The sequence below is a fragment of the Tenrec ecaudatus genome, chromosome 11 (assembly GCF_050624435.1).
Source record: "Tenrec ecaudatus isolate mTenEca1 chromosome 11, mTenEca1.hap1, whole genome shotgun sequence".
In the NCBI taxonomy this organism is placed as follows: Eukaryota; Metazoa; Chordata; class Mammalia; order Afrosoricida; family Tenrecidae; genus Tenrec; species Tenrec ecaudatus.
In genome coordinates, this window is record NC_134540.1 from 425,205 (window position 1) to 449,779 (window position 24,575).

General features: G+C 43.8%; 1 protein-coding gene across 2 annotated transcripts in view; it reads left to right on the forward strand.

Moving 5' to 3' along the window:
- LOC142461117 (uncharacterized) overlaps positions 1 to 24,575 on the forward strand; it is a 121,754-nt gene that overhangs the window by 12,350 nt on the left and 84,829 nt on the right. Inside the window, exon 5 of one of the 2 annotated variants that reach the window (XM_075562721.1) lies at positions 25 to 2,749. In XM_075562721.1, coding sequence (XP_075418836.1) covers positions 25 to 1,483 — 1,459 coding nt within the window. In that variant the 3' untranslated portion in view covers positions 1,484 to 2,749. Of the gene's footprint in view, positions 1 to 24; positions 2,750 to 24,575 lie in introns of those variants that run through there. The other variant, XM_075562725.1, reaches the window with a different exon arrangement.

Below are 24,575 nucleotides of genomic sequence, written 5' to 3' on the forward strand. Positions count from 1 at the left end.
CTATTTGCTGTCTATTTTTAACAGAAAATATATGGTAGCGAATGTCTGTGAAAGTAATGAAGACAATCAGTTTGAAAAGATCTTCAACTGGATTCCAAACCTTTCCGTTCTCGGGAGAACAACCATGGATGCATACCCTGCATACCTTCAGTGTGAGGAATCCTCCACAGAACGGTCCTCACTGAATCGGCATGCTGGCTCTGGTTCTGAATGCAGTGTCTATCAGTGTAAGGATTATGGAGATGCCTGTGGTTACCCTTTTGACCTCAGCACTCCTGTGAGCACCCTCCCTGGAAAGAAACCCTTTGAGTGTAAGGAGTGTGGCAAATCGTTTCGTCATTCATCAAACCTCATTATACATTTTAGAAGTCACAGTGGAGAGAGGCCTTACATATGTAAGGAATGTGGCAAAGCCTTTAGTCAGTCTTCATATCTCACTACCCATATCAGAATTCACAGTGGAGAGAGGCCTTATGTATGTAAAGAATGTGGCAAAACTTTTAATCGATCCTCACACCTAACTGCGCACATAAGAATCCACAGTGGAGAGAGACCTTATGAATGTAAGGAGTGTGGGAAAGCCTTTCATCATTCTTCAAGCTTCACTAGACATATGAGAACTCACAGTGGAGAGAGGCCTTATGTGTGTAACCAGTGTGATAGAGCCTTTCGTTACTCTGCACACCTTACTAGACATCTTAGAATGCACAGTGGAGAGAGGCCTTATGAATGTAAAATATGTAGGAAAGCTTTTCGTCAGTCTTCATACCTTACTAAACATCTACGAACTCACAGTGGTGAGAAGCCTTATAAATGTAAGGAATGTGGCAAAGCCTTTGGTTGGTCCTCAAACTTCGCTAAGCATATTAGTACTCACAGTGGAGAGAGACCTTATGAATGTAATGAATGTGGGAAAACCTTCAGTCACCCCTCCAACCTCACTGTACATCTAAGAAGGCACAGTAGAGAAAGGCCTTACGAATGTCCAGAATGTGGCAAAGCCTTCAGTTGGCTGTCACACCTCACCACACATCTACGAACTCACAGTGGAGAGAGACCTTACGAATGTAAGGAGTGTGGGAAAGCCTTTAGTTGGTCCTCAAACTTCACGAAGCATATGCGTACTCACGCTGAAAAGAAACCATATGTATGTAAGGAATGTGGGAAACCCTTTCATCATTCCTCACACCTGATTAGACACATGAGAACACACAGTGGAGAGAGGCCCTATGAATGTAAGGAATGTGGGAAATGCTTCCGGCAGTCTTCATATCTCACTACACATATCAGAAGTCACAATGGAGAGAGGCCTTATGTATGTAGGGAATGTGGGAAAGCCTTTTGTCATTCTTCAGTCCTCACTAGACACATGAGGATTCACAGCGGAGAGAAGCCCTATGAATGTAAAGAATGTGGGAAAGCCTTTCGTTGGTCCTCACGCTTCATGAAGCATATGCAAACGCACAGGGAAAAGCAGCCTTAAGGAAAGATTGCTGCATATATACATATATAGTACTATAATTTCAAACACACATTACTGAACCTCTCAAGGGTACAAAATATCCCAGGAAGTAAAACAACAGACCTGAAAAGAAGGTGTTAATTGGAGCTAGTTTGTGCCTTTGGAGAAAGAACAGTGTATGATAACTGTTCATTTGTCAGCACTGATTTCTTCTGGTTTTTGAGCAGTGGGACAGATGTTTATTTTTCAGGCCAGGCTAAATTTTATCTTCTTTCTGCATCCTCTGCCACCATAGCATTTGTGAAAAAGCCTGTGGTGAAGGGGAGCAACGAAAAATCAGGTCTGAAGTTCACCCTTGGTTGCACCCACCCTGTTAAAAAAGAGTCGTGGATACTGCTGATTCTGAGCAGTTTCTTCCAGAAAGAAGCGAGGTGAATGGGAAAGCCGGTTATCTCAGGGGAGGGGTTGTAACCAATGAAAGAAGCAAGAGCAAGATTACTTCTGTAATTTCCCAGGTACCTTTCCCAAAAGGTATTTGAAATATCCCCAAAATATTTGAAGATTAATCTATGTGATTGGTTGAATGTGGTGACCACATTCAGGAGTTAGGAATTACATTACTTCCAACTTAACCAGGATGAAGAAGGGGAAGAAGATGAGGATTAAAATTTACTTCTTGGGGAAATTTTCTATGAGTGTTTGAATAAAACTTGGGGACCAAACAGGTAGCTCCTCTTGTATATCTGCAGCATGGAAGACAAGACACTAGGAGACCCAGGCCCCAGATGACTTCCACTCCTGTAACTTGGGAAAATGGCAGTTCTCAGTGTAGTGATTCCAAACTAGATAGATGTACTTTGTGACACTGATGGTAGGACACTGATGGGGAGATGTGGACAGGGAGCTACAGTTAATCACGATTATGAAAAAATGTTGACCATTTTATCTGGTGCTTTTCTCCAAGAAAGAGAGGAACTTCTCATTAATTTAGAGTAAAACAAGTGGCTGCTTCTGAGGGGTGCTTTTTGTGGGACAATGTCAAGTGTAGATAAAGATGCAGCTTTCTGGGGCATTTGTATTATTAACACTTTATGAAAACTAACTATAAAACTTGGTGTGTTTCCCTTTTCCCTTTTTCTCCCTATAGAAATGTGATCCAATAGAAGTTTTTTTTCCTTAAAATCTTTGAGCATTAACAGTTAGGCTTCCTTGTATAACACTGAGTATATATGATGTTTTTAAATTTTTAAAATCTTAATTTGCATGCAATAAAGTTTACTGATCTTGCATTTGCATTGAGGTTGATTTTTGCAAGTTTTATTGGCACTTCCACGTCATAAAATTCAATAATTCAATTATATAAAGAGTTACACAGTCATTACTGCAATTAATTTTAGAACATTTGCTTCTTCCTTCGTACTCATTGTTATTAGTGTAATTATTGTTTTTAATTGTGACAAAAATATACACAAGTCTCCAGTTCAACAATTATACTTCTACATGTATAATTTAGTGCCGTTGATTATACACTTCATGTTGTACTGCCTTTATTGATATCTTTGTACAAATTACTCAACCACCATGAACATAAACTCAGTGCTTCCTAAGCCAAATTCCCTCCTTCACCCATGGTAACCGTTGCTCAACTTTGGTTTCTCTTTTTTAGTAGTTTTCTTGATATAAACTTCACATATCATACACGTTCATAGGTAAACCAGTTTTAGTGCTTCCTCTCCCCACATTATTTGCTCCCCAATTTTTCTAACCTCATACCTGTCCCTGATAACCCATTACATGTCTCTATGCATCCAATATTGTGGTATGTTTTCTGGGTTCAAGATTCCAGATTGACTTTTTTCACCTCCAGAACTCTATCTGTCATTCTGTTGTCTTCTTGCCTGCATGGTTTCTGCTGAGAAATCAGGTTATTCTAATTGCTGACCCTTTGTATGTAAATCTCACCCCTGCCCATCTGGCTGCGCTTAAAGCATTTTTTCCTTGTTGATGTCAGACATCTTGACTACCACATGCCTTTTGAGATTGCTCCTGATTGGGTTATTTTGGCTTTGAGGATAATTGTCTTTCCATCATTAAGGCACTGAGAAAAGTTTTCCTGTAGGTCTTCTTGGACGGTTCTCTCTGGATTTCTGTTTCTTCCTCTTCTGGAATCCCTATACAACATAGGTTGTACCTCTTGTTTGTGTCCCACACTGTAAGTTTTTCTCAGTTCCATTTGCATTTTTTCTTTTAGATTGGAGTCGACAGATTTATCTTCAAGCTCACTCATCCAGATTTTTCTCTCCAGTTTTGTTTCTGTGTTCTTTTATAGTATTGTGTAAATCTGCGATTGTAATGTGTGACTTTTGTATTTCTGTTTGGAGTTTTTCTTGAAGTCGTGAAGTTTCTACCTTAAAAAAAATTTTTTTTTTACTTTTCAGGTTCTTCCTTCATCTGTTGTATGAGGTCAAACTTTTTTTTTAGTCTAAACATTCTTTTATGTTCTTTTTCTAGTAATTCCATAGCCTATTCAATTTCAGGCAATTCATTTAGGTCTGGTTGGTGTTTGGTTATTTGTGTCTGTTTCTCCATCACAGTCACTGTATCTTTGTGTGTGTGTGTGTGAACTCATATCTTTTGTGGTTTCCTTGACATATTGGTGTGTCTAATAGGGGTGTAGGGAGGTGGAGTTATGTAGGAGTAGTCAACTCTGTTATATGCTACACTAGAGTTTTGGTTAGATTAAGTGTTGGGGGGAGATCAAAGACTAGAAAAAGGTACAAGAGGAAAGGAGAAAAAGGGATCAGGTAGTGTTAATTGGCAGGTTAAAAGGCCAATTACACAAATTTCCTTGTTTCGCAATGATGCAGGAATGATTAAAAATATTTGAGAGAGAGAAATAGTAATAGTGTCAGTTTTTGGTTTCATGAGGATGAGAAGGAAGGGAAAGTAATGAAATAAGTTTGATATTAAAATTAAGGAAAGGGCAAGAGAAAAAATTTTTAAATAGTAAAAATAAAAAATACTAGAGTAAGGCGTAGAAGAGCTGTCAATGTGTGGGCTCTACGCCTTCCCTAGAACTTTGTGATGTGGGTACTAACTTTTAGATTGATGGTTTAGGGGCTAGAAAAAAAATTGAGAGCAAGAATGTTAAATTTTTTTTGTCCTTAAGTAAACCAACAAGAGGAAGTCCAGATTAAAGATGAATTGTAAGAACAGTGTGTAACTTGTTTTAAAGAGGGGCAGGGTACAGGAGTGAAGGAATATACTGCAACAACAACACCAACTGAAGAACAGCTGTGGATTAGACCTTGTCCTGGGGAAAAGTCAGGAGCACAGGTCGTCTGGCAGTGTTACTTTACTCTCTTGTGGTCTTTTAGGAGGCAGGGTAGGGTTGAGATCAAGGCTAGGGGAATGGTTTGGTGTCTGGTAGAGCTGTGAATCCTATAATATGATTCAGGTTAAAGAAATAGGCCTCTGGTGGATCAGGTCGGAAGGGTCAGTGTCCACTTTTCAGATGATGGGGGTGGGTGAGTGGGGTCTATAACTGCCATCTACCTAGGTAGACTAGAAGGGGAGGGATGAATGCCAGGAGCAAACTCAGGGCAGGTGCTTATCCGAACAGCTTGGGGTGTTGACAAGCTGGTCTTGTGGGAGCCCTGGCATATTGCTCAGTCTATCCAGTACTTCCGCCAGGAGCAGCCTCAGCCTTGGGATTTATTAGGGTCCCTGTCTTACACACAGACAAGCTGCCTGTGTGTTCAACTGCCACTGCAGTTTCTACTTCCAGTGTTACGCTTCCCTGGCTGTGTGGGGAGCTCGCTCAGTCACTATACGCACCCTCTCCAGGTTGCCCTGTAGAGTGATTCCCATGTTGCTCCATAGGCTGTACTATCCCTGTTACCCGGGGGAGGTAGAACTGCAAGGGGGTTGGGATAGAGCTCCCTTGGCTTGGACTGAGAGTCAAGCCAATTTGTGTTTATATTGGCCCAGGCTGTTCACGCAGAACTATGTCCCTGCAGCCTGGCTAGTCAGCTACCAACCCAGATGTTAACACCCACAATAGAGACAAAGGTCCTGAACAGAGCTTAGAGCCCAAACAAACAGTGACAGCTGTCCTGCATCTTACTCTAGTATTTTTCCTAGTGTTATTTTTAAACTTTCACCTCTCACCCTTTCCTTTAATTTTCCTCTCTTTAATCAAAATATCTAATTTTTTTCATAGCACTAGTAACCTTTTAGTTTCTATTTCCTTGTCATACATTGTGTTCCTTCTCATCCTCAAAAACTCAATAGCTGACACTATTTTTACATTTAAAAAGTATTTTTCTATCAAATGCCAGTACCTATTCCTCTATCATTGCAAATGCATTTTTATAACCATATTCCTATCTTTTAACAAATAACATTACCCAGTCCATCCCCTTTTTTCCTTTTTCTTTTGCCTATTGTTCCTTTCTCCCTCTGCTAAGACTCCCTCTCCCTTTCTGACAGCTCCCCTAATACCTAATCTAATACTTAACCCAGTACCAGAAGGACTAGGAGAAACGGCCTGGTGATCAATTCTGAGAAAACACCCAATGAAAACCTTTCGGATCATAACAATACAGTCCGATGGGACTCAAAATGCCAAGGATTGTGATGATAATCCAGGAATGTTAATTACAGGGATTTTTGGGGGTTTTGTTCTGTTTTTTGCTCTTTCCTCTTCTGGGATCCTTAAACTGTGAAGACCGTTCCTCTCAACAGGGGCCCACATTCTGAAGCTTTTCTCGGACTCTTGCATTCTATGTTATTCTTTTGGAATCTGTAGATTTGTCTTTTAGTGCAAAAATTCGGGTTTCCATCTCTTCAATTTTTTCTCCGTTTTTAGCCGCGTGCTGCTCCTTTGTAGTATTGTTGAATTCTACTACTGCAGTGTTTGATTTTTGTTTTTCTGGTTGAAGTTTTTCTTCAGCATGTTGTGAGGTTACTAGCTTTTCTATTATTTCACTTTTACTCAGACTATTCCTTCAACTGTTGCACGAGTGCAATCGTTTTTAAAGTCCTTTTTCTTGTAAACCCATAGCGCATTGAATTTCAGGCATTGCATTTGGTCTGTTGGCATTCAGTTATTTGTTTCTGTTTCTCCTTTTGTGTGTTTGCAGTGATATCTTCTGTTGTCTTGACATCTTGGAGTCACTATTACGGGTGACTGTTAGTCCAGGGAGACTAGAGAAACAAAGTCACTTGTGTATAAGAAAGCTTTATGTACAAGAGCAATTGAATATTGAGAAAACATCCCAGTCCATGCCAGATCAATAGTCCATAAGTTCGATAGTAGCCCATATGTCTGATACCAACTTCTAAAGTCTACTTAAGACTCATGTAATACATGCAATGAAGCTGAATGCAGGAAGATCACAGGCTAGGGGGTGGAAATTCCTGTGGATTGAGTGGCAGTGGAAGCATCTTAGTGCTGACAGGAGTTTCCACGTGGCTCCTTCAGCTACAGGGCTCTAGCATAGCTCCATGTGTCTTCTCAACAGGAATGTCTCACAAAGAGTGTGCATGTATTTCGCCTCCAGCAAGCTATCTCCAAATGAGGTCATCAAGCCACTACCTGATTGACAGGCTAAACTGTACCCCTTCACTCTTAAGTCTCAAATTGACAACAGATTATGTAATTATCACAGTGTTAGGTGGTGTTATGTGGGAGTGGTTAACTCTGTTAGGTTATGCTGTTGAGGGGTGGTGGATAGTTTGTATTTAGGATGGGGGGGGGCTGGGGGCAGGGGACTGTGGAGAGGGAGTATTAGATTAGGTGTTAGGAGAATGGTCAGAAACGTCCTGCTCAGTCACTTCTGTGGTCAGTCCAGTGAGTACTGGGGGATGGACAGCCATCTACAGAAGGGAGCCTTAGCAGATGTTGCTGCTCTCTGAATTTCAGTAAATTGTATCTATTTAAATTTATACTGATAATCCTGTGGTCTGGGCGTGTAGGATATCCCTCTCAGTGGCTCTTGTCTGCTGATCTCTGCGGAGTCTTCCCAGTGTGGGCTACCTGGTCCCCATCTTGCACTCTCTTTAGAAAGTTAAGATTTTTATCCTTTGTAATTAATAAATTCTCATAGGGAGATAAATTTGAAACTGAAAATACTCTGAATTTTATCTATACTATCTTTAGATCAATTGATAACTATTACCTGAAATTATTAATGTGATTTTCACAAATGGTAATTTTCTGTTCCAAGCATTCATTCTATAGTTAGTAACTGTTTTACTATAAAGAAAGCTTTCTCTTCTCAACACTTTATTTACTTATTAAATTGTATATATCAGTTTGTGCTAATGGATATTATTAATTGTTTTCTTGCTAAAAATGTGATAGATTTCTTTTTAGAAGCTGCCTTAAATAACTTCAGTTCAGAAACGGGAGCAAAATTGCTGCTTCTACTCGTGTGTATTTTCTCCTACCTAGAAACCACTGGTTTCTCAATCACCCATTTATTCCTCGTTTCCTGAAACCCCATTTTACAGTGCGCCAGAGCTGTTGCAATGAGTCCACCATTCTGACCACAATTGAAGGAACAATATATTTCTTGAAAACCGACATAAAACTGGCCCCAAGAAGGTAGAGGTTAAATAGATCGAAAGGACCCCCCTTTCCACTCCATCACTTCTGACATCAGCTACCACCTTTTCCCCTTGGTGTACCCTTGGTGTTCCAGGCTTTTGCAATGCACTGGAGTGACTGCTCAGCACTCAACAGCAGCTGGTGATGCGGGCCTGCTGCCCTTGCCCTCAGCAGCTCAGGGCATAGCTGTGCCTCCAGGTTCTAGGCTGACCACAGACTTTTCCTGTCCGAGCCTCCTGAAATAAATGTACCCCAAATACGTATGCATCTGTCATGTATAGGCACACCTGTGGGTGGTCTTGTGAGCGTGAGACTTGAGTTAGGAGGCAGCATTGTTTGCTGTCACCAAGCATGAACAGAGAAGAGCGGTTTGGAGAGGAGATGTGCCATTGCCATAACTGATGAGACGTTTGGTTCTGACTCTGGAGCTCGTCTCCACCACCGCTTTTTAAATGGGGTCAGTGAGCACTCCATTCTAGGCTGACCTCCAGCGAGCAGCAGCCGGTCCTCTGCACCCACAAGCTTACGGTGTTGTCATTTCCTTGGGAATCAGAGGCTCTCGAGTTCTCACGTGTGTGACTAGAAGGAGCTGCACCCTGCGCAGACCTGCACCATCTGTCTGGAAGAAGCAACTTAACTTAGCCGCAATACGTTAAAAATTTCCCAAACTTGAGGAGACGCAGGGGCCCCCTCATCTGGAGAAACTGGTGGGTTTTGGAGGAGAGCTGAGTGCAATACAAAGGAGATATTGCTGAAGGAAGAAACCGTTATATAGCCCAAGACACGCTGTCTCTTGACCCTTTTTCATATTCCGCAAGCACTCGTGCATATGTGCATGGGGTTTCTCTTCGCTGATTCCTACCACCTTTGATGAGCTTCTGGGGTACCAAGCCAGCCCTTCCCGTCCTCGTGCTCACAGTGCTTCTGTCTTGGTCCTCTTTGAAATGTGCCAACGCTCTTTCACTCGGCCGAGCTTCTTCAGAGACACTTTCCACCCAGGCACTGTCAGAAAGAAGGGTTTCCCATTACTGTACACACCCAAATACCCAGCCCAAGGGGAAGGAGGACGACTCTGAGGCCAACAGGTGAAGCGAACTTCTGAGAAATAAAAACGGGACCAAGTCCAGTGCAAAAACACACAACAAAACTAACATACAGACTGGCACTAGATACGTACCTCGGTGGTACAGCTGGTGGATGCTTCACCTCTGGCTCAAAATATCATGAGTTTGGTCAGCTGTCACTGTTCGGTCAACTTGATGCTTCACTGAGTAGTCCCTTGTTAGGCTCTGTCAAGTGGTGAAGAACCAAGCTAATTAGACTCTCTTGTCTCATAAGAGAGAGGTAGAGAGATGGAGAATTTTCAGTTTTAAGCATATTGTTACAATGTTTAAATCTAATGTCACCTACAGAGATCCTAGCACCTTAAGGCCCTTTTATTAATGGGCACTTAATTTAATGAAGCCTAAGTCTTAGTGGGAGGAGCTCTGCTGGTGCAGTGGTGAAGTAGTTGGCCATTTACCAGATGGTTTCTCCTCAGTGGGAGAGGGATGAAGCAGTCAGGTTCCATAGATATTACAGTCTTCGGAACACTACTAGCCAGTTCTACACTGTCCTGTATGTCCACTGTGAGATGTCCATCCACTATTGGGATGGACTCAACAGCAACTGGGTTGGTTTTAGTCTCTGTAAGTAAGCGTTTGTTGGTGTGCATATTGTTATGATGCCAGGTCAATGTCACCAGTATTTCCAAACCAGCAGAATCTTCCAGGTGAATAGGTTTCACTAGAGCTTCCAGAGAGAGTAGGAGGAGATCTCTTCTGAGAAACCAGCCGTTGAAAGCCTTATGGATCATAACAACACTGTCTGACAGGACTCAAAATGCCAAGGATTGTGACAACGACTCAGGCAGGGGTGTGTTTTTATTCCATTGTGCATAGGGTCACTAGGAGCTGGAGCAGTTAACAACGAAGTTCCTGTAAGAGGTACAGATTTACGAAATCAGTTAACCACAGACCTCCAACGCCGCAGCACCATTAAATGATGTTAATGATTCTCTTAACATTTTAGTTCTATTTCTACAGCGGACAGGTTGTCTGCAGAGGACACAAATTAGGCATATTGAGAGCTGTGAATGCTTAGCTGTAGTAATAACAACAAACCCACAGTGTTCTAAAATGAGACATTACTACCAGTGTGTGGTTCACACTTTAAATCCCAGGTTGCAAACACGCAGATATAAGAAACAAACCCCACCCGATCCTGACAGGACCCCAATTCTAAGGTGTGTGATTGAAAATATTGCAGACACCTTCAGTTTCTCACACGTACCTAGATTTGATTATTTAAATTGGTGTCTAGACAAAGGGTCCCTGACCTCAGGTGGTGCTCAGGTATTTGTATTTAGGGGTGGGGCAGGACGAGGACCCACAAGAATGTCCTTAGTTGGTGAGATGTGAATGAACCTTGGCTTCCTTTTCCCTCATGGTTTCTCAGTCCCTTTGCCAGGAAACTCCTGCGTTCCCCGTGGTGAAGGCCCTGTGGAGAGCATTTCCTACAAACCCCTTTAGCTTTTTGACTAAGCAAGTCATTGGACTGTACTTCCAGTCCTAGTTCTTAAAAAAGGAACCAATCATGGATCTTAAACATGCCCCTATTAAAGACAGTTGCCTGGCCTCAGCTCTCTGCCCTTTCAGCTAGCCCACTTTGCCAGCCTGTTTTTCCACGTAGAGGCCTCCCCACCTTTCTGATCGTCCTGTAGGGTCAAGCAATCTCAAACACCAAGTCTACGAGGTGTTCACTTGCACTAGGTGCTGTGACGTCGGCTGAGGAAGGAGGGCCAGTGATTGCCAGGGAATACTTGGGGTCACAAAGTATGTTAGCAGGTCCCCTTTGCATCTGAGTAAGTCATAAAAAATGCCATCCTCTAATCCCTGTACTTTACCTGGGACCGCAGCTTCTGAATCTATGACTAGCTCCATAGCAATGCAGTTTTTGTAAAGAGCTAGAAGACGAGGGACTCCTTGATAAATAGAGAGATGATCAAGCTGTCTCAACACAGTTTAAGCATGGAGAAAATTAATAGAGGCACAAAGAAAGAATTTTGCTCAATGAACTTGGCGAACAAATTACAGGCCGAGAATTTCATAAGGGAAGTAATGGCAGATGTCTAATTGCAGCAGGATTTGCAACTTCCATGATGCACAACGAGGGACCCAGGCCGTGTTCAACCCACCCGAGTGCTTAGGTGTTGACCCTTCCTCTAGTGTCTTTGTGGATTCCAGGGCCATTGAAGGTCTCGACTTGTAGTGCCCATCCCTCCTAGAATGGACAGGGAAAGTCACAGAAAGGTGGTAAGAAATTGGGACACTTCTCCCAGACCCTGCTCTGCCCGTCCACTAGGGAGTGGTATGCATTGATATTAGAAGATCGGGAAACTAACCCAAGCCCACAATCATGGAGGAGTTGATTCCACTCACAGTGACCCTAAGCACAGAGCAGAGCTACCCTTTGCTGTTTCCAGGGATGTCAGTGTTCATGGGAACAGACAGCCTCATCTTTCTCAAGCAGAGTAGTCGTGGTTTTGAACCACTGTCGTTGCAGGTAGCAGTCCACCATGTACTCCACTATGTCCTTAGGGCTCCTTAGATTGTGAAAATAGCTGCCCTTCATGATCATGAATCTTCTTTCTATGATAAAATAATGAGTGTATTTTCCCAGTTATTAACAAAGTGGATAGAAATACTGCATAATTCCCCTTTTGGAGATGTAAACAAAAGGGGTTTCTGCATGTGAAAATCATTGATATTTTAGCCAGTAGGCTTGCTGAGGAAAGACTCAGACCCTCACAGGTACAGGGCATGATGCTCCACCAGATGATTCTTTGCCTGAGATCAGAGCTGTGTGTGTCGCCCATGGGGAGTCTTTCCAGTGCTCTACAGTGACCTTCAGACCAGCCCTATTACAGGGGCTTTACTCAAAGTCCTTGACATGGGGAGGGAACTGGTGAACAAGTGTAAGCCTCTAACACAGGTACCCAATACTCTCTAAATAATCTCCTCCAGGCTCATGGAAACACTGATTTGGATTATAACCTTAAACTCTACTATGCAGTTAGATCACGAGCTTTAAAGAGCCATGGCACTAAATCCTGCCCTGCTCCACCTGCTTCTCTAGCAGATGGATGGCCTGATATCTTCTGGAGTCTTCAATGCAGATGTCTCTGCACGAACATAGCTGATATAGCACAGTGGGATGAGAACCCAAGGAGGATCGGTCCATGTGTTTGGCTGGGCCTAGTATTGTCTTACTTATTGTATGTGTTCCCACCGCACCTCAAACCCCCAATGCTGAGGGAATTGTTTTTTCTATAAGTGATTGATAGAAAAGAAGAATCATCCATTATCACAGGTGGCAGAAGGTGGGATCATTGTCACACAGTCAAGCTTCAGTTCTGGCAGGTGCAGGCATAGGGTTCCTCAGGGGAACAATAAATAATCCACCATTATCTGATGGGAACTCCTCACTAGGAATCTGGGTGCTGAGGGCATGTATTCCAGACCAGAGTTCTAGACCTGATTCACAGAGACCCAGAGAGCATGGAGAGACCCCTTCTCCACACAAATACTGGGCCCAATCCACCCTTTCATGCCATCTTCCCATTATTTCTGCATCTTGTCCTGTCCTGAAACCGAGAAGATCACGCTGTATTCAGCATGCGTTCTGCTTCTCGGTTTGAACAGAAGACCCATAGTCTCATGTAGGATCATGAGACTTCCCCCCTCTCCCAAGGCTTGGAAAGTCATAATGGGATAGGGATGTCAAGGAATAAAAATCATCTTTCTCATCATCGTCATCATGAAGAATAACCGATTTCAGAATTGCATGGAAGGGCAGAAACACTCTGGGCTGTTCGGTTCCACTCGCCAGTGTATGTCTGTGCCAGCACTGGACCACCATCAGGCTATGGAGAAGGAGCTCTCCTGTGTCGGAACGTGAGTACTTTATGAAAGAGCCACATCCTCGTGATGGAAAACCCCAAGGATAACCCACTTCCTGACTTCCTAGATGTTTCTTCCTAAGCAAGATGGCTATATCCCTGAAGGACTTTCATGGGAAATCCACAACTCTCAAGAAAGTCTCACAGGAAATGATCCTCCAAGAAAAGTACCAGACGGGACAAAGAGTCTGCTCATACTTTGGCAGTTGGTCTTAGTTTTCCACAGGTGCCACCTTCATATTCTTAGGAATGCCCTACTGACCAAGGGCAGCGTCTAGAAGGAGTCATGGAAAAGTACAGATTAGGGCATGTGTCAAACATCCATGTATACAGTCAACTCCCCACCCCAACTGCTGCATACTTACACATGAATACATCCCAACTCAAATATCCAGACAGAAACACAATTACTCACAAACACATCTTTACAGGCACTCGCTCACATACAGAGACATTCCAGGATTCAGATTTTGGAGAGCTAAAGACCCATGTATCTCCTCAACACCAACTCCATTCCACTGTGGGTCATTGTTCTTGTACGGTCCCATCAAATCTGTTGTAATGCATAGCAACCCTATGTACAAAAGAACTAAACAAAAACACCTGGATCCTGTGCCAGCTTCACAACTGTTGTGTTTGAGCACACTGGTACAACCACTGTGTCAATCCATCTCTTTGATAGTCTTGGCTTTCCCCTGCTCCTCTACTTTACCAAACATAATGTCCTTTCCCAGGCTTGAGCTTCTCCTGATAACATGTCCAATGAACATGAGACAAAGTCTCGCCCATATAGCTTCTAAGGAGCATTGTGGCTTTACTTCTAACAATACAGATTTGTTTGTTTTTCTGGAAGTCCCTGGTACTTTCAGTATTCTTCACCAGCATCATAAATCAAATGTGTCTTCCTCATTCACGTCCATCTTTTACACACATAGAAGACAATTGAGAATACTGTGGCTTGGGTAAGATCCCCCTTAGTCTCTCAGCTAACGTCCTTGCTTTTCAATACTCTAAAGCAGTGGTTCTCAACCTCCTAATGCCATGACCCTTTCATATAGTTCCTCATTTGGTGACCCCCCCAACCATAATATTATTTTGTTGCTACTTCATAGCTATAATTTTGCTAGTGTCATGAACCAGGTGGCCCCTGTGAAAGGGTCGCACAACCCCCAAAGGGATCTCGACCCACAGGTTGAGAACTGCTGTTCTAAAGAGATCTTGTGCAGATTTGTCCCTTTCCTGACTACTGCTTCCATAAGCAATGATCGTACATGTAAGATGATAATCTGGACTTTTCACCTCTCTCCGTTTATCATGTTGTTATCTGTTGATCCAGTGGTGAGGATTCTAGTGTTCTTCCATTGAGTTGCACTCTGTACCGAAGGATGCGGTCCTTCATCTTCATCAGCAAGTTGTTCAAGTCTGCATCACTTTCAACAAGCACGGTTGTATCATCTGAATATTGAAGATTTTTAATAGTCTTTCCTGATGCTGTGTTCTTCTTTACATGCTGCAGCTTCTTTGTTTATTTGCTCAGCATGCAGGCCGAAGAGATATGGCAAAAGGATACGATCCTGACACATGCCTTTATTTATTTTAAACCATTCAGTATTTCTTTGTTCGGTTCCAAGGGCTGCCTCTTGGTCCATTTTCAGATTTGCAGGAGCAAAATAAATGGTTCTAGATGTCCTTTCTTAATGCTACCTATAGTTTGTTGTGATCTACATTAGAAAAATCTAATGCCTTTTCATAATCAATAAAGCAAAATAACTTCTTTCTGCAATTCTATGTTTTTAGCCAAGATCCACCTGCCACCAGCAATTCTAACTCGTGTGTCTTGTCCTCTTCACGAATTTAGATACAAATTTTAGCAGCTCCGTGAAAATGTATTGCAACCATTTTAAATCATTTTTGGCAAATCGTTACTTTCCTTATACGCTACAGCTTGTACGTCAATGTGCTGTGTTGCGGTGAGTTGTGTGTTGGTGATGCTGGAACCAAGTCATTGCTGCAAAATCAGAGACACCTGTGTGAAACAAAGTATCAGAAGTTTGAAGGTCTTTCTTGGCATGGCCTCCGCCAGGCCCTAACTACTTCTCAAGGCAGGGTTTTCATCACTCTAACCCTTCCCCAAAGAAATCTGTATCACATCAGAAGGGAAATTTTGGCATGCTTGATGGACTAAAATTGTGTTCCTTTTCATTGATCTTTAAGTCCTGGAACAATAAGAAATCTGAAATGGCAAGATCAGGAGTGTAGGGTGCCTACATCAGGTTTATTAATGAAATCTTCCAAAGACAGCCCTGACTGCCTTGAAAGAATGAAAAGGTGCACGGTCTGGATGAGAAAAGAACGGAATATAGAAAGAATGAATGAGATCCCATGACCCAATATTCCTGGTCTTTTCCCACCAATACAGCTTTCAGTTTCATTTATCATATTCCTAACTCTCTGTGCTGATGGTTATGTGTTCTTCAGAAATCTCCATCAGGCCTAACCCTCTGGAATACTAAAATAACAATCCCCATAATGTTATGAGCGGACCTCTCAGACCACAGTTCAACTGGCCCAGTATATTACATAGAGACGGCTGCTTTGATTGGACCTTATTTTATTGAAGACACCGTAGCAAGGCAAGTGTATTCCTGGGAGACTTGTTCTCTCTAATAAACTCATCACAGGAACATTTTACAACATATCATCCTTGTTTGTGTGCACTAAACCCCTTGAAACAATGTTTGCCTATCCTTGTTTCTGAAGTGTACAAGCAAGTGTTTTCTCAGGTGTATTTTGCCACCATTAAAATGAAACACAGAACAATCTCAGCCCAGTTATCTCTAAATATTACATAAGGAAGGCATTGAGGCACGCAGGAAGGCAGAGCTGGGAAAAGGTCCCCAGCAGACTGAGGGAGAGGAGCTAGAGGCTAGGTGAGGTGGCTTGGGGGTAGCACTTCATGGAGCCTGTTGGGGACACTGTCCCAAGTCTAACATGGAGCAGCTCCAATCCACCATGGCAACTTGGGTCCATCTCACTGAGGACTGGAAGTTTCCAGAGGCAGTTGAAGGTCCGAGGGAGATCAACAGAGCCGCAAGCCATCCAAAGGAGAACAACCTAGACCATCATGTGAAGGCGTTGTTTTTTGGCTCTCAGGATGACTCAGACATGCGGGTTCCCCAGGGCTGGAGGGCATTCTCCAGCAGCTCCCCTGTACGTGTATGCTTGCTGTCTAGTTCTTCAGAGCAGGGCTGTGGCAAGGTGAAGATGGGCAATGGGGCTGGGACAGGTGCTGGAAGGCTGAGGACTTGATAAACTTCCCAGGTACCTTTGTATGTGAGCTTAGTTGGGTGGTGGGACCAAGGAAATAAAGAACACCCCCTGTCATCAACTTCATTACATGGAACACACTCTATTGAATGGTGTGCAAGGGAAAATCATCCCAAGATACAAACATGTTATCTGGAGACCCCTTTATTAAGCCTTAAACATGACGAAGACAAAAAGAAATCATCCTGTGAGGGAAACCAGCTGCATGTACACAGACAGACAGAGGCCACTGGAACCTATTGAATTACAGACATGGTTTTCTTTTTTTTTTTTTAATTATTTTTTTAAAAAATAATTTTATTGGGGGCTCATACAACTCTTATCACAATCCATACATCCATTCATTGTGTAAGGCACATTTGTACATTTGTTGCCATCATTTTCAAAACATTTTCTTTCTACTTGAGCCCTTGGTATCAGCTCCTCATTTCCCCCACCTTCCCTCCCTCTCAAACCCTTGATAATTTATAAACTGTTATTATTTCATATCTTACACTGACCAATGTCTCCCTTCATCCACTTTTCTATTGTCTGTCCCCTAGGGAGGGGGTTTTATGTAGATCATTGTGATTGTTTCCCCTTTCTCTTCCCACCTTTCCCTTACCCTCCAGGTATCACTACTCTCAATATTGGTCCTGAGGGGTTTATCTGTCCTGGATTCCCTGTGTTTCCAGCTCTTAGACCCATGTACATACTCTGGTCTGGCCAGATTTGTAAGGTAGAATTGGGATCATGATAGTGGGGGGAGGGGGGAGGAAGCATTAAAGAACTAGAGGAACGTTGTATGTTTCATCAGTGCTATACTGCACCCTGACTGGCTGACGGGCTCATCTCCTCCTTGCAACCCTTTTGTAAGGGAATGTTTAATTGCCTATGGATGGGCTTTGGGTCTCCACTCCACAATCCCCCTCATTCACAATGATATGATCTTTTTTTTATGGGTTTTTGATGTCTGATACCTGATCCTATCGACACCTCATGATCACACAGGCTGGTGTGTTTCTTCCATGTGGGCTTTGTTGCCTTTCAGCTAGATGGCCACTTGTTTATCTTCAAGCTGGCCCAAGATCCATCTGCTACCTTAATACTAAACCCATAAATATATGTCCATAGATCTATCCCCCATCGTCAGATATAAATGTATTTACATATGTACCTGACTGTATTTAGACCTCTATAAATGTCCTTTGCCTCCTAGTTCTTTCCTCTATTTCCCTTTACTTTCCTCTTGTCCCATTATCATGTTCAGCCTTCATTTGGGTTTCAGTAATTCCTCTGTTACATTGCCCTTGATAAAGCCCTACCAGGCTTCCTTCACCGTCCTTGCCATTGATTTTAGATCACTTGTTGTTCCCTTGTCGCTGGGTTTGTTAACACCCACTTCCTTTCCCCTGCTTCCTCCTCTTCCGTGTCCCCCTGGAACCATCAGTCCTGTTGTTTTCTCCTCCAGATTGTTTATTCTGCCTCTCTTATCTAGATAGAAATGCAGAGATAATAATATGGACAAGGACAAGACAAAACAAAACAAGCAATGAAAGAAAACAATAAAACAACCAATGACAAAAAGAAAAGAAAAAAAAGCCCATAACTATTTCAAGGTCTGTTTGTTAACCTTTAAGAGTGTTTACCAGTCTGATGGGTGCCATGACCTGGACCCACAGTCTGTTTTTGGTATTCCCAGGGAACTTCATTGCTCTGCTTCCCTTGCTGTTCTGTTACACACCCTTAGTGTTTTGTCTTCAGTTTGGTGGGGTCAGATTGGGCACAATTCTTGCACTGTCTCCAGTGTTGTCCCCCATAGTGGAATGGGTCAGTGAGGGATGTCTTGTCTTGTGGTGGGGCTGTGTCAGGGGAAGCTAGCCTCTAACACATCATTACAGGTCTGGTAAGTGCAATTGTACAGCGATAATAAGTAAAGATCATAGTAAACTTATAGAGAGCATGAGAGATAGAAGTATTGAAATAAATGGAGTCAGACACAGTTCATGGTAACATGCTCACCTCAGTCCCGCTTTGTGGTCCACGTGGAAGGAGAGAAAGATTTAATGCTAGCACAGGCTTTTATCTTCTCTTGGGACATGCAGGCCCCTAATTACAGGTGAGGACATACGTCACAGGAAGGGGCTGTGCTATTAGGTATTACAGTAATGAGAGGGGGTGGTCTAGGGACATACACACAATAGGAAGAGGAGGGATTGGGGGTATACATGTGATAAGATGGGCGGATCCTAGATTTGGAATGGGAGCTTAACCTTGGATGTCACAGATCCGGTTTGGTCTGTTCCCTGGCTCAACTGATAGAGACCATTATTGGTGGGGTGTGAACTCCACCTACAGGAACCAAGCTAATGGTCAGAGGCCCCCACCCTTGTGGTGTGGGGAGACAGCAGTCTGGCAGGGATTACCTTCAGGGAAGATGCCTGTGAGCATGTGACCTCCCCCCACAGGGCTGGTGCCTCGGACCTCTCTATTGGTTCCCTGCTTCATGCTGGTAAGTTGCATTCACCGGATTGAAGTGTGGTTCCTCTTTCCCTATGGAGATATCGGTGGCTCTTAGACAGTTCTTATCACAATCCATACATAACAAACATGGTTTTCATGGTACAGCTCATTCTGTTCAACATGGCTGTGACAAGGACGGGTCTAATTCATCCTAAACCCATTGCTATTGAGTCAGTTCTGCCTCAGACTGAAGCAGAATTTGTATATCAGTTCACTGCCTTATATCTCTCCAGCAGGGAAGCTGGTAGATTTGAAGTAGTGCTGACCGTGAGGTAGTAAACAATGACAACACAAAGAGGGCAGCAGCAATCCTAGAAGATTGGGCAAAGGCTATAGGATATGCTTTGTCCTGCAAAAGCAATGTCTTTTCTCTGAATTAAATATCCCATTATGTTGCTGTTGGTGTTTGGTGGTGAGTCTGTTCTGATAGTGACCCTATGTAGAACACAATGAAACATTACTCAGTACTGCACCATCCTCAAACGGTTGTATTTGAACCCATTGTTGAAGCTACTAAGCCAATCCATCTCCTTGATGGTCTTCCTCTTTTTCATTTGGTGGAAAAGCATGCTACTTCCAATAATCTTCAGCAACACCAACTTAAAATGCATCCAATGATCTTCAGTCCTTATTTATTGTGCATGAGGCAATTGAAAATACCCTGGTGTGGTTCAGGTTCACCTTAGTCCTCAAAGTGATGTTATTCTTCAATATTTTATAGAGGACTTGTGCATCAGATGCTCAACGTGATATGTCATGTGATTTCTTATGAGAGTTGATTATGGACCAAGCAAAATGAAATTCTTAACAACTTCAAACACTTCTCCATTTATCAATTCTTGGAGATTTGTTTATCTTTAATGCCTTCAGTGAAGTTTAGACTCTTCAGTCTCACCAGTTCTTCATCCCAAGTATAGGACTGTGTTCTCTCCATTGCCTCTTGGTGCTTCCTGCATCATTTCATATTCTGTGCATATAATCATTTAATATCCTAATTCTGGGCTTAGCATTTTTCTTCAGTTCTATAGCTTGAGATATGCTGCATATATTTTCCCTTTCTGACTTTCTAACTCTATGTCTTTGCATATTTCATTGCAATCCTCAACTCGTACATCTTGAGCTGCCTTTTGAAATTTTCCAGTCAGCCTTTTTCTTCATCATTTTTTAATTTAGCTATTCTATGTTTAAGAACAAATTTCAGAGTCTCTTCTGATAACCACTTTGGTCTTTTCTTTCTTTCCTGCATCCCTCAATTCATTAAAACTTCTGTCATTCATATTCAATGAGTCTAACCTGTTCTTGAGATGGTCTCTAAATTCAGGTGGCATATATTTGAATTTTCATGTTGTTTCTCATAGGCTTGCTGCAATTGCCTTCAGCTTGAATGTGAACTTGAACTTCCCTTTGAGGAATTGGTGGTCTGTTCCCAAAGTCCTATTTTGGCTGTTGATAGGGAGCTTCTCCGCCATGCCTTCCTAGAGAAATAATCAATTTTATTTTCGCGTATTTTACCTAAATCCAGGGCATGCAGAGTCACTGTCCATGCTGTTGAAAAGGTCTGCGATGAAGAAATGGTTGGTCTTGCCAAAAGCTAGGCCATCGTCAGCTTCTTTCTATCAACAAGCCATTGTCGAATCGAAGACCCCAAGTCAAGCGACTGCTATGGGCTCACAAGCTGGGCTGGATTGGTTTTGCGATGGTTCCAGCGTTCACCTACTCAATGTGCCTCTTTTCCTGGCCGTGATAAACGCTGTAATGAAAGGGTCCCGTTACACAGACATTGCTGGCTACAACATAAACACGTTTTCAAAAGACATATCTGATTTATCACCTCGACTTCCTCCCAGGGTCAGAGACGACAGGGAAGCAGAGTGATTTGATTCACAAGAGCACGCATATAGACTCAGAGGGCGGTGCCACCGAGCCCACTCCAGTCCTCTTTAAAACGGCCGACGGGAGGCGAACCAAGTGGCCTGGGGAGGCCGAAGGGCAGGCACTCCGCTAGGCTCGGGCCAGCTCGCGCGCCGCTCCGCCACTCCCTTCTTCAGGTCCGCCGCCTCCGCGCCGCCCAGCCGGCTTCCAGCCCCGCCCCTTCCCGCAGACACCCCGCCCCCGCCCCGCCCACCCGGCTCGCCGCTCCAGCCCCCTTCCCGCAGACGCCCCGCCCCAACCCCGCCCAGCCTGCTCGCAGGCGCTCCAGCCCCGCCCCATTCCGCAGACGCCCCGCCCCAGCCCCACCCAGCCGGCTCGCCGCCGCCGCCGCCGCTCCAGTCCGCCCCAGCCCCGCCCCTTCCCGCGGACGCCCCGCCCCGATGGAGTGACGCGTTATCTGGGGACGCCGTTCTGGTGACGCCACTGTCTGCCGACGCGGAAGAGTCCCCATAGCGACGTCCCTACGGTGCTAAGTGAGTCTCTCTGTCTAGTGCGCGTCCCTGCGGTCCCTGTGGCCGCAGTTAGGTCCCGGGGCCCCAGCGGACGAGCGCCCGCGCAAACCTGGCGTCCTCGCTTCCCTCGAGCGTTTCCGGTGCCGACCCGTGCCGACCCGGGCGCCAGCCGTTCCGCATTCGGGCCTGGGAATCCCGACCCCCTTTCCCTGCTCACAGCCCCTCGCGGACCCTCTCCACCGGGCCGCCCCCGAATGGCCCAGCGGGGGGTAGGTTCTGGCCTGGGGCGTGCTCTGTTGGGTCGCGGGCCTGGAGCACCGGTTCCCTGAGGCGTTTTAGTGATCCCGGTCCTGAGATCACCGTGTGACAACACTCCCTGATTTTCCTGCCCAGCCCCGGAAAGCCAGACTCGTGCGTGCCACGGGGTCGATTCCCGTTCAGAGAATCACAGCTTCCCCGTGGCGGTTCTTGGTCTCAAGCTGTCGCCATGATTTTGTACTGACAAGGACTTTACATTGGGCTTTTACCAGTTACATAGAAATGGACAACACCTGGAACCAAATTCTCACTGTGCAAACCTTTTTTTTTTTTTTGGCTTAGGTTTATTAGTCTTCTTTGCAAGAACTGTGGTCTACTAGCTCTCTGTGTCTTGAGATTGTGTCACAAGCTGTGAAGACAACACAGTATACTTTAATAGAATTACTCACTAAGGTAAGATACCATCACGTTAACTGGCATTTTCCCTGGGACGCAGTACACAGTCGTATGTGGTGAGTGCTCCATCTGTGTCTCCAAGTGTCTCTGACAAAGGCGCAGTTTTTGGTCACTGAGCTTTGGCTGGTGGTGTACACTCCCTCCACTCTCAAGGTTAGGATGCCATGTGAGCTCAGAACTGAGTTCTGAGGGTCTCTGGCTGCCCTCTGTGTGCCCTCAAGGCCAGGTCTTGGGCTCCAACTGCTTAGGGATCCTGTAGCAGCTGGTCAGTTGTTCAACCTGGGTCCTAGTCGAGCTGCTTGCGCCCTCAGTGTGGGTATGTTTCCATGCAGTATAGACCTGGAGATTTTCAGTGAGGGTTGTTTTGATTTTTCCTATGTAATTGTTGTCTGTATATAGATATAGATATGCTATGTTGACGTTTCCCTCTGCTTGCTGCAATTGGTTAATTGTATTTGATAGCAGCTCCATTTGTTACAATGTAGGGCTCTTCCAAAGGGATTTCTGGGCTAACTGCTAGGTCAGCAATTTGGGAGAAAGATGAGGCTGCCTGCTCCTGTAGAGTCACAGCTCAGAAACCCAGAGGCAGATCTGCCCTGTCCCAAGGTTTCAGTTGGAATTGACACCATCGTAGTGAGGTTGTTTTTGTTCTTAATTTAATCTTAGTGGAGTTGATCTCCAGGTCATTTTTTCCCAGGGCAATGCAGTGTGCATTTGAACAGCCAACTCTTAGTTTACTAGTCCAGTGCAAACTGTCGGGTGGCACTGGGGAACCTTCATTTTCCCTCTCCCCGCAAAACACTGCCACTGCCATCAAAGCATTCTGATTCAAAGCATTCCTATATTTGATTTCTGCAATTGTAAATGTTTATGCCAGCAGACAGCCTACTTTCTCCTATGGAGAACTGCTTAGCTGTTGATCTAGAGGTTAGCAGTCTAGCTCATAGCAGCAGCTGGTCTCCTTTGCTCCCTAGGTATAGACAAACCAGTCACATAGTTGCCATCTCTTTCACCGCAGCTCATGGAGAGTCCCCGTGTGTGTCAGTGCAGCGGGCTTTACAGGGTTTCAGTGGCTCATTCTCAGCTGGGCATCACCAGGCTTTCTTCCCTGGACACTTTGAGGAGACTCACACTTCTGATCTTTGTATTCACAGCGGCTGGTGCTAACCATTCAAATTCTGTAGGGTCACCAAAAAAACCAAATTACTCTAAAGAGAAAAGTGAGCTACACACATACACACACATACACACACTCATATTTACAAACACACACATTCAAGTACATTCTAAAGGCAGAACCTGTGTAAGGTGGAAATCTCACAGACAGAAACCTCAATAATGTAACATGAGGTAGGATTCTTAACGGGGCTTTCTGTAGAATGAAAATATTAGCAACCTTATTAGCTATTCAAGAGACATGCAATTTACAAAATGCTCACCATTCTTTGAGTTATCATGCAAGATTAATAGCCCCATCCTAAATGTTTTTAAATGTATAATGTTTAAGAAACATTTAAATAAATTAGGAATAGCTGTCTGGTAGCTTCTAGAAATTCATGGAAAACTCTTATCTTTTAATTACATTTCCCCACAAACTTTTTGAAGTTCCTTTGTACATGTATAGCACAAAGGATTTGCTATCAGTGCATCCTTTTATCTCCTTCAGGGTGCATGATGTGCAAGGAGCTGACTTTCATGAAAACTGGGTGTAAAAAAAAAATTTTTTTTTTAAGAACAAAAAAGAAAACTGCGTGTAGTTTATCTGAGATAGGACTGAAATATAAACATCCTATGTATCTGTTGTTGCTTCTAATTGCAACAGGGGTTCACTAATGAGCATCCTGTTGATTTCCTCTGTAATCTGCTTGAATTTCCAGATTCTCTCCTTATTCTTACTTCCTTTTACTGTGAAGAAGATTAGGTTATGTACTATTGAAGCTAAAATAATAACACAGGTAGCCAAACAAGATTAAGGGCATTGACTCCAGACTGCCCAAACTGTCCAAGTCTTCTGAAACAAACCACAAGTTAAGGAGTTTGCCATACCCACCTCCAGTTCCACATAGAAATATTCTCAGAACTTATTCGAAACTGTTATACTTAAGAGCACATTTTATAGGGAAAACATATTAAAAACTATCCAAAGAAGGGACATATAGTGCTAAATACAACTGGAAACCCAAAGTCACTGCCATTGAGTCAATGTCAACTCATAGTGATCCTTTAGGACAGGGTAGAACTGCCTCTGAGTTTCTGAGACTGTAACTCTACAGACGTAGACAGCCCGCTGTTCTTCTGCAGAGCTGAGCAGAGCTGGTGGTGAAGGATTGCAGCCCAGTTCATAACCACTATGCTACCAGAGCTCCCATAGTGCAGAAATAGGGTGCCAGATACCAGGCTTCCTTCTCACGGCGTGATCGATGGCCTTGATGGTTACAGTGTTGTCGTTCGGTGCCCTCAAGTCAGTTCTTACTAGTTGCCAAGGGCCATTAAGTTGGTTCCAACTCATGGTAACCCAATGTACAGCAGAGCGAAACACCACCTTGTTCTGCACACATCCTCACACGTGTTCTT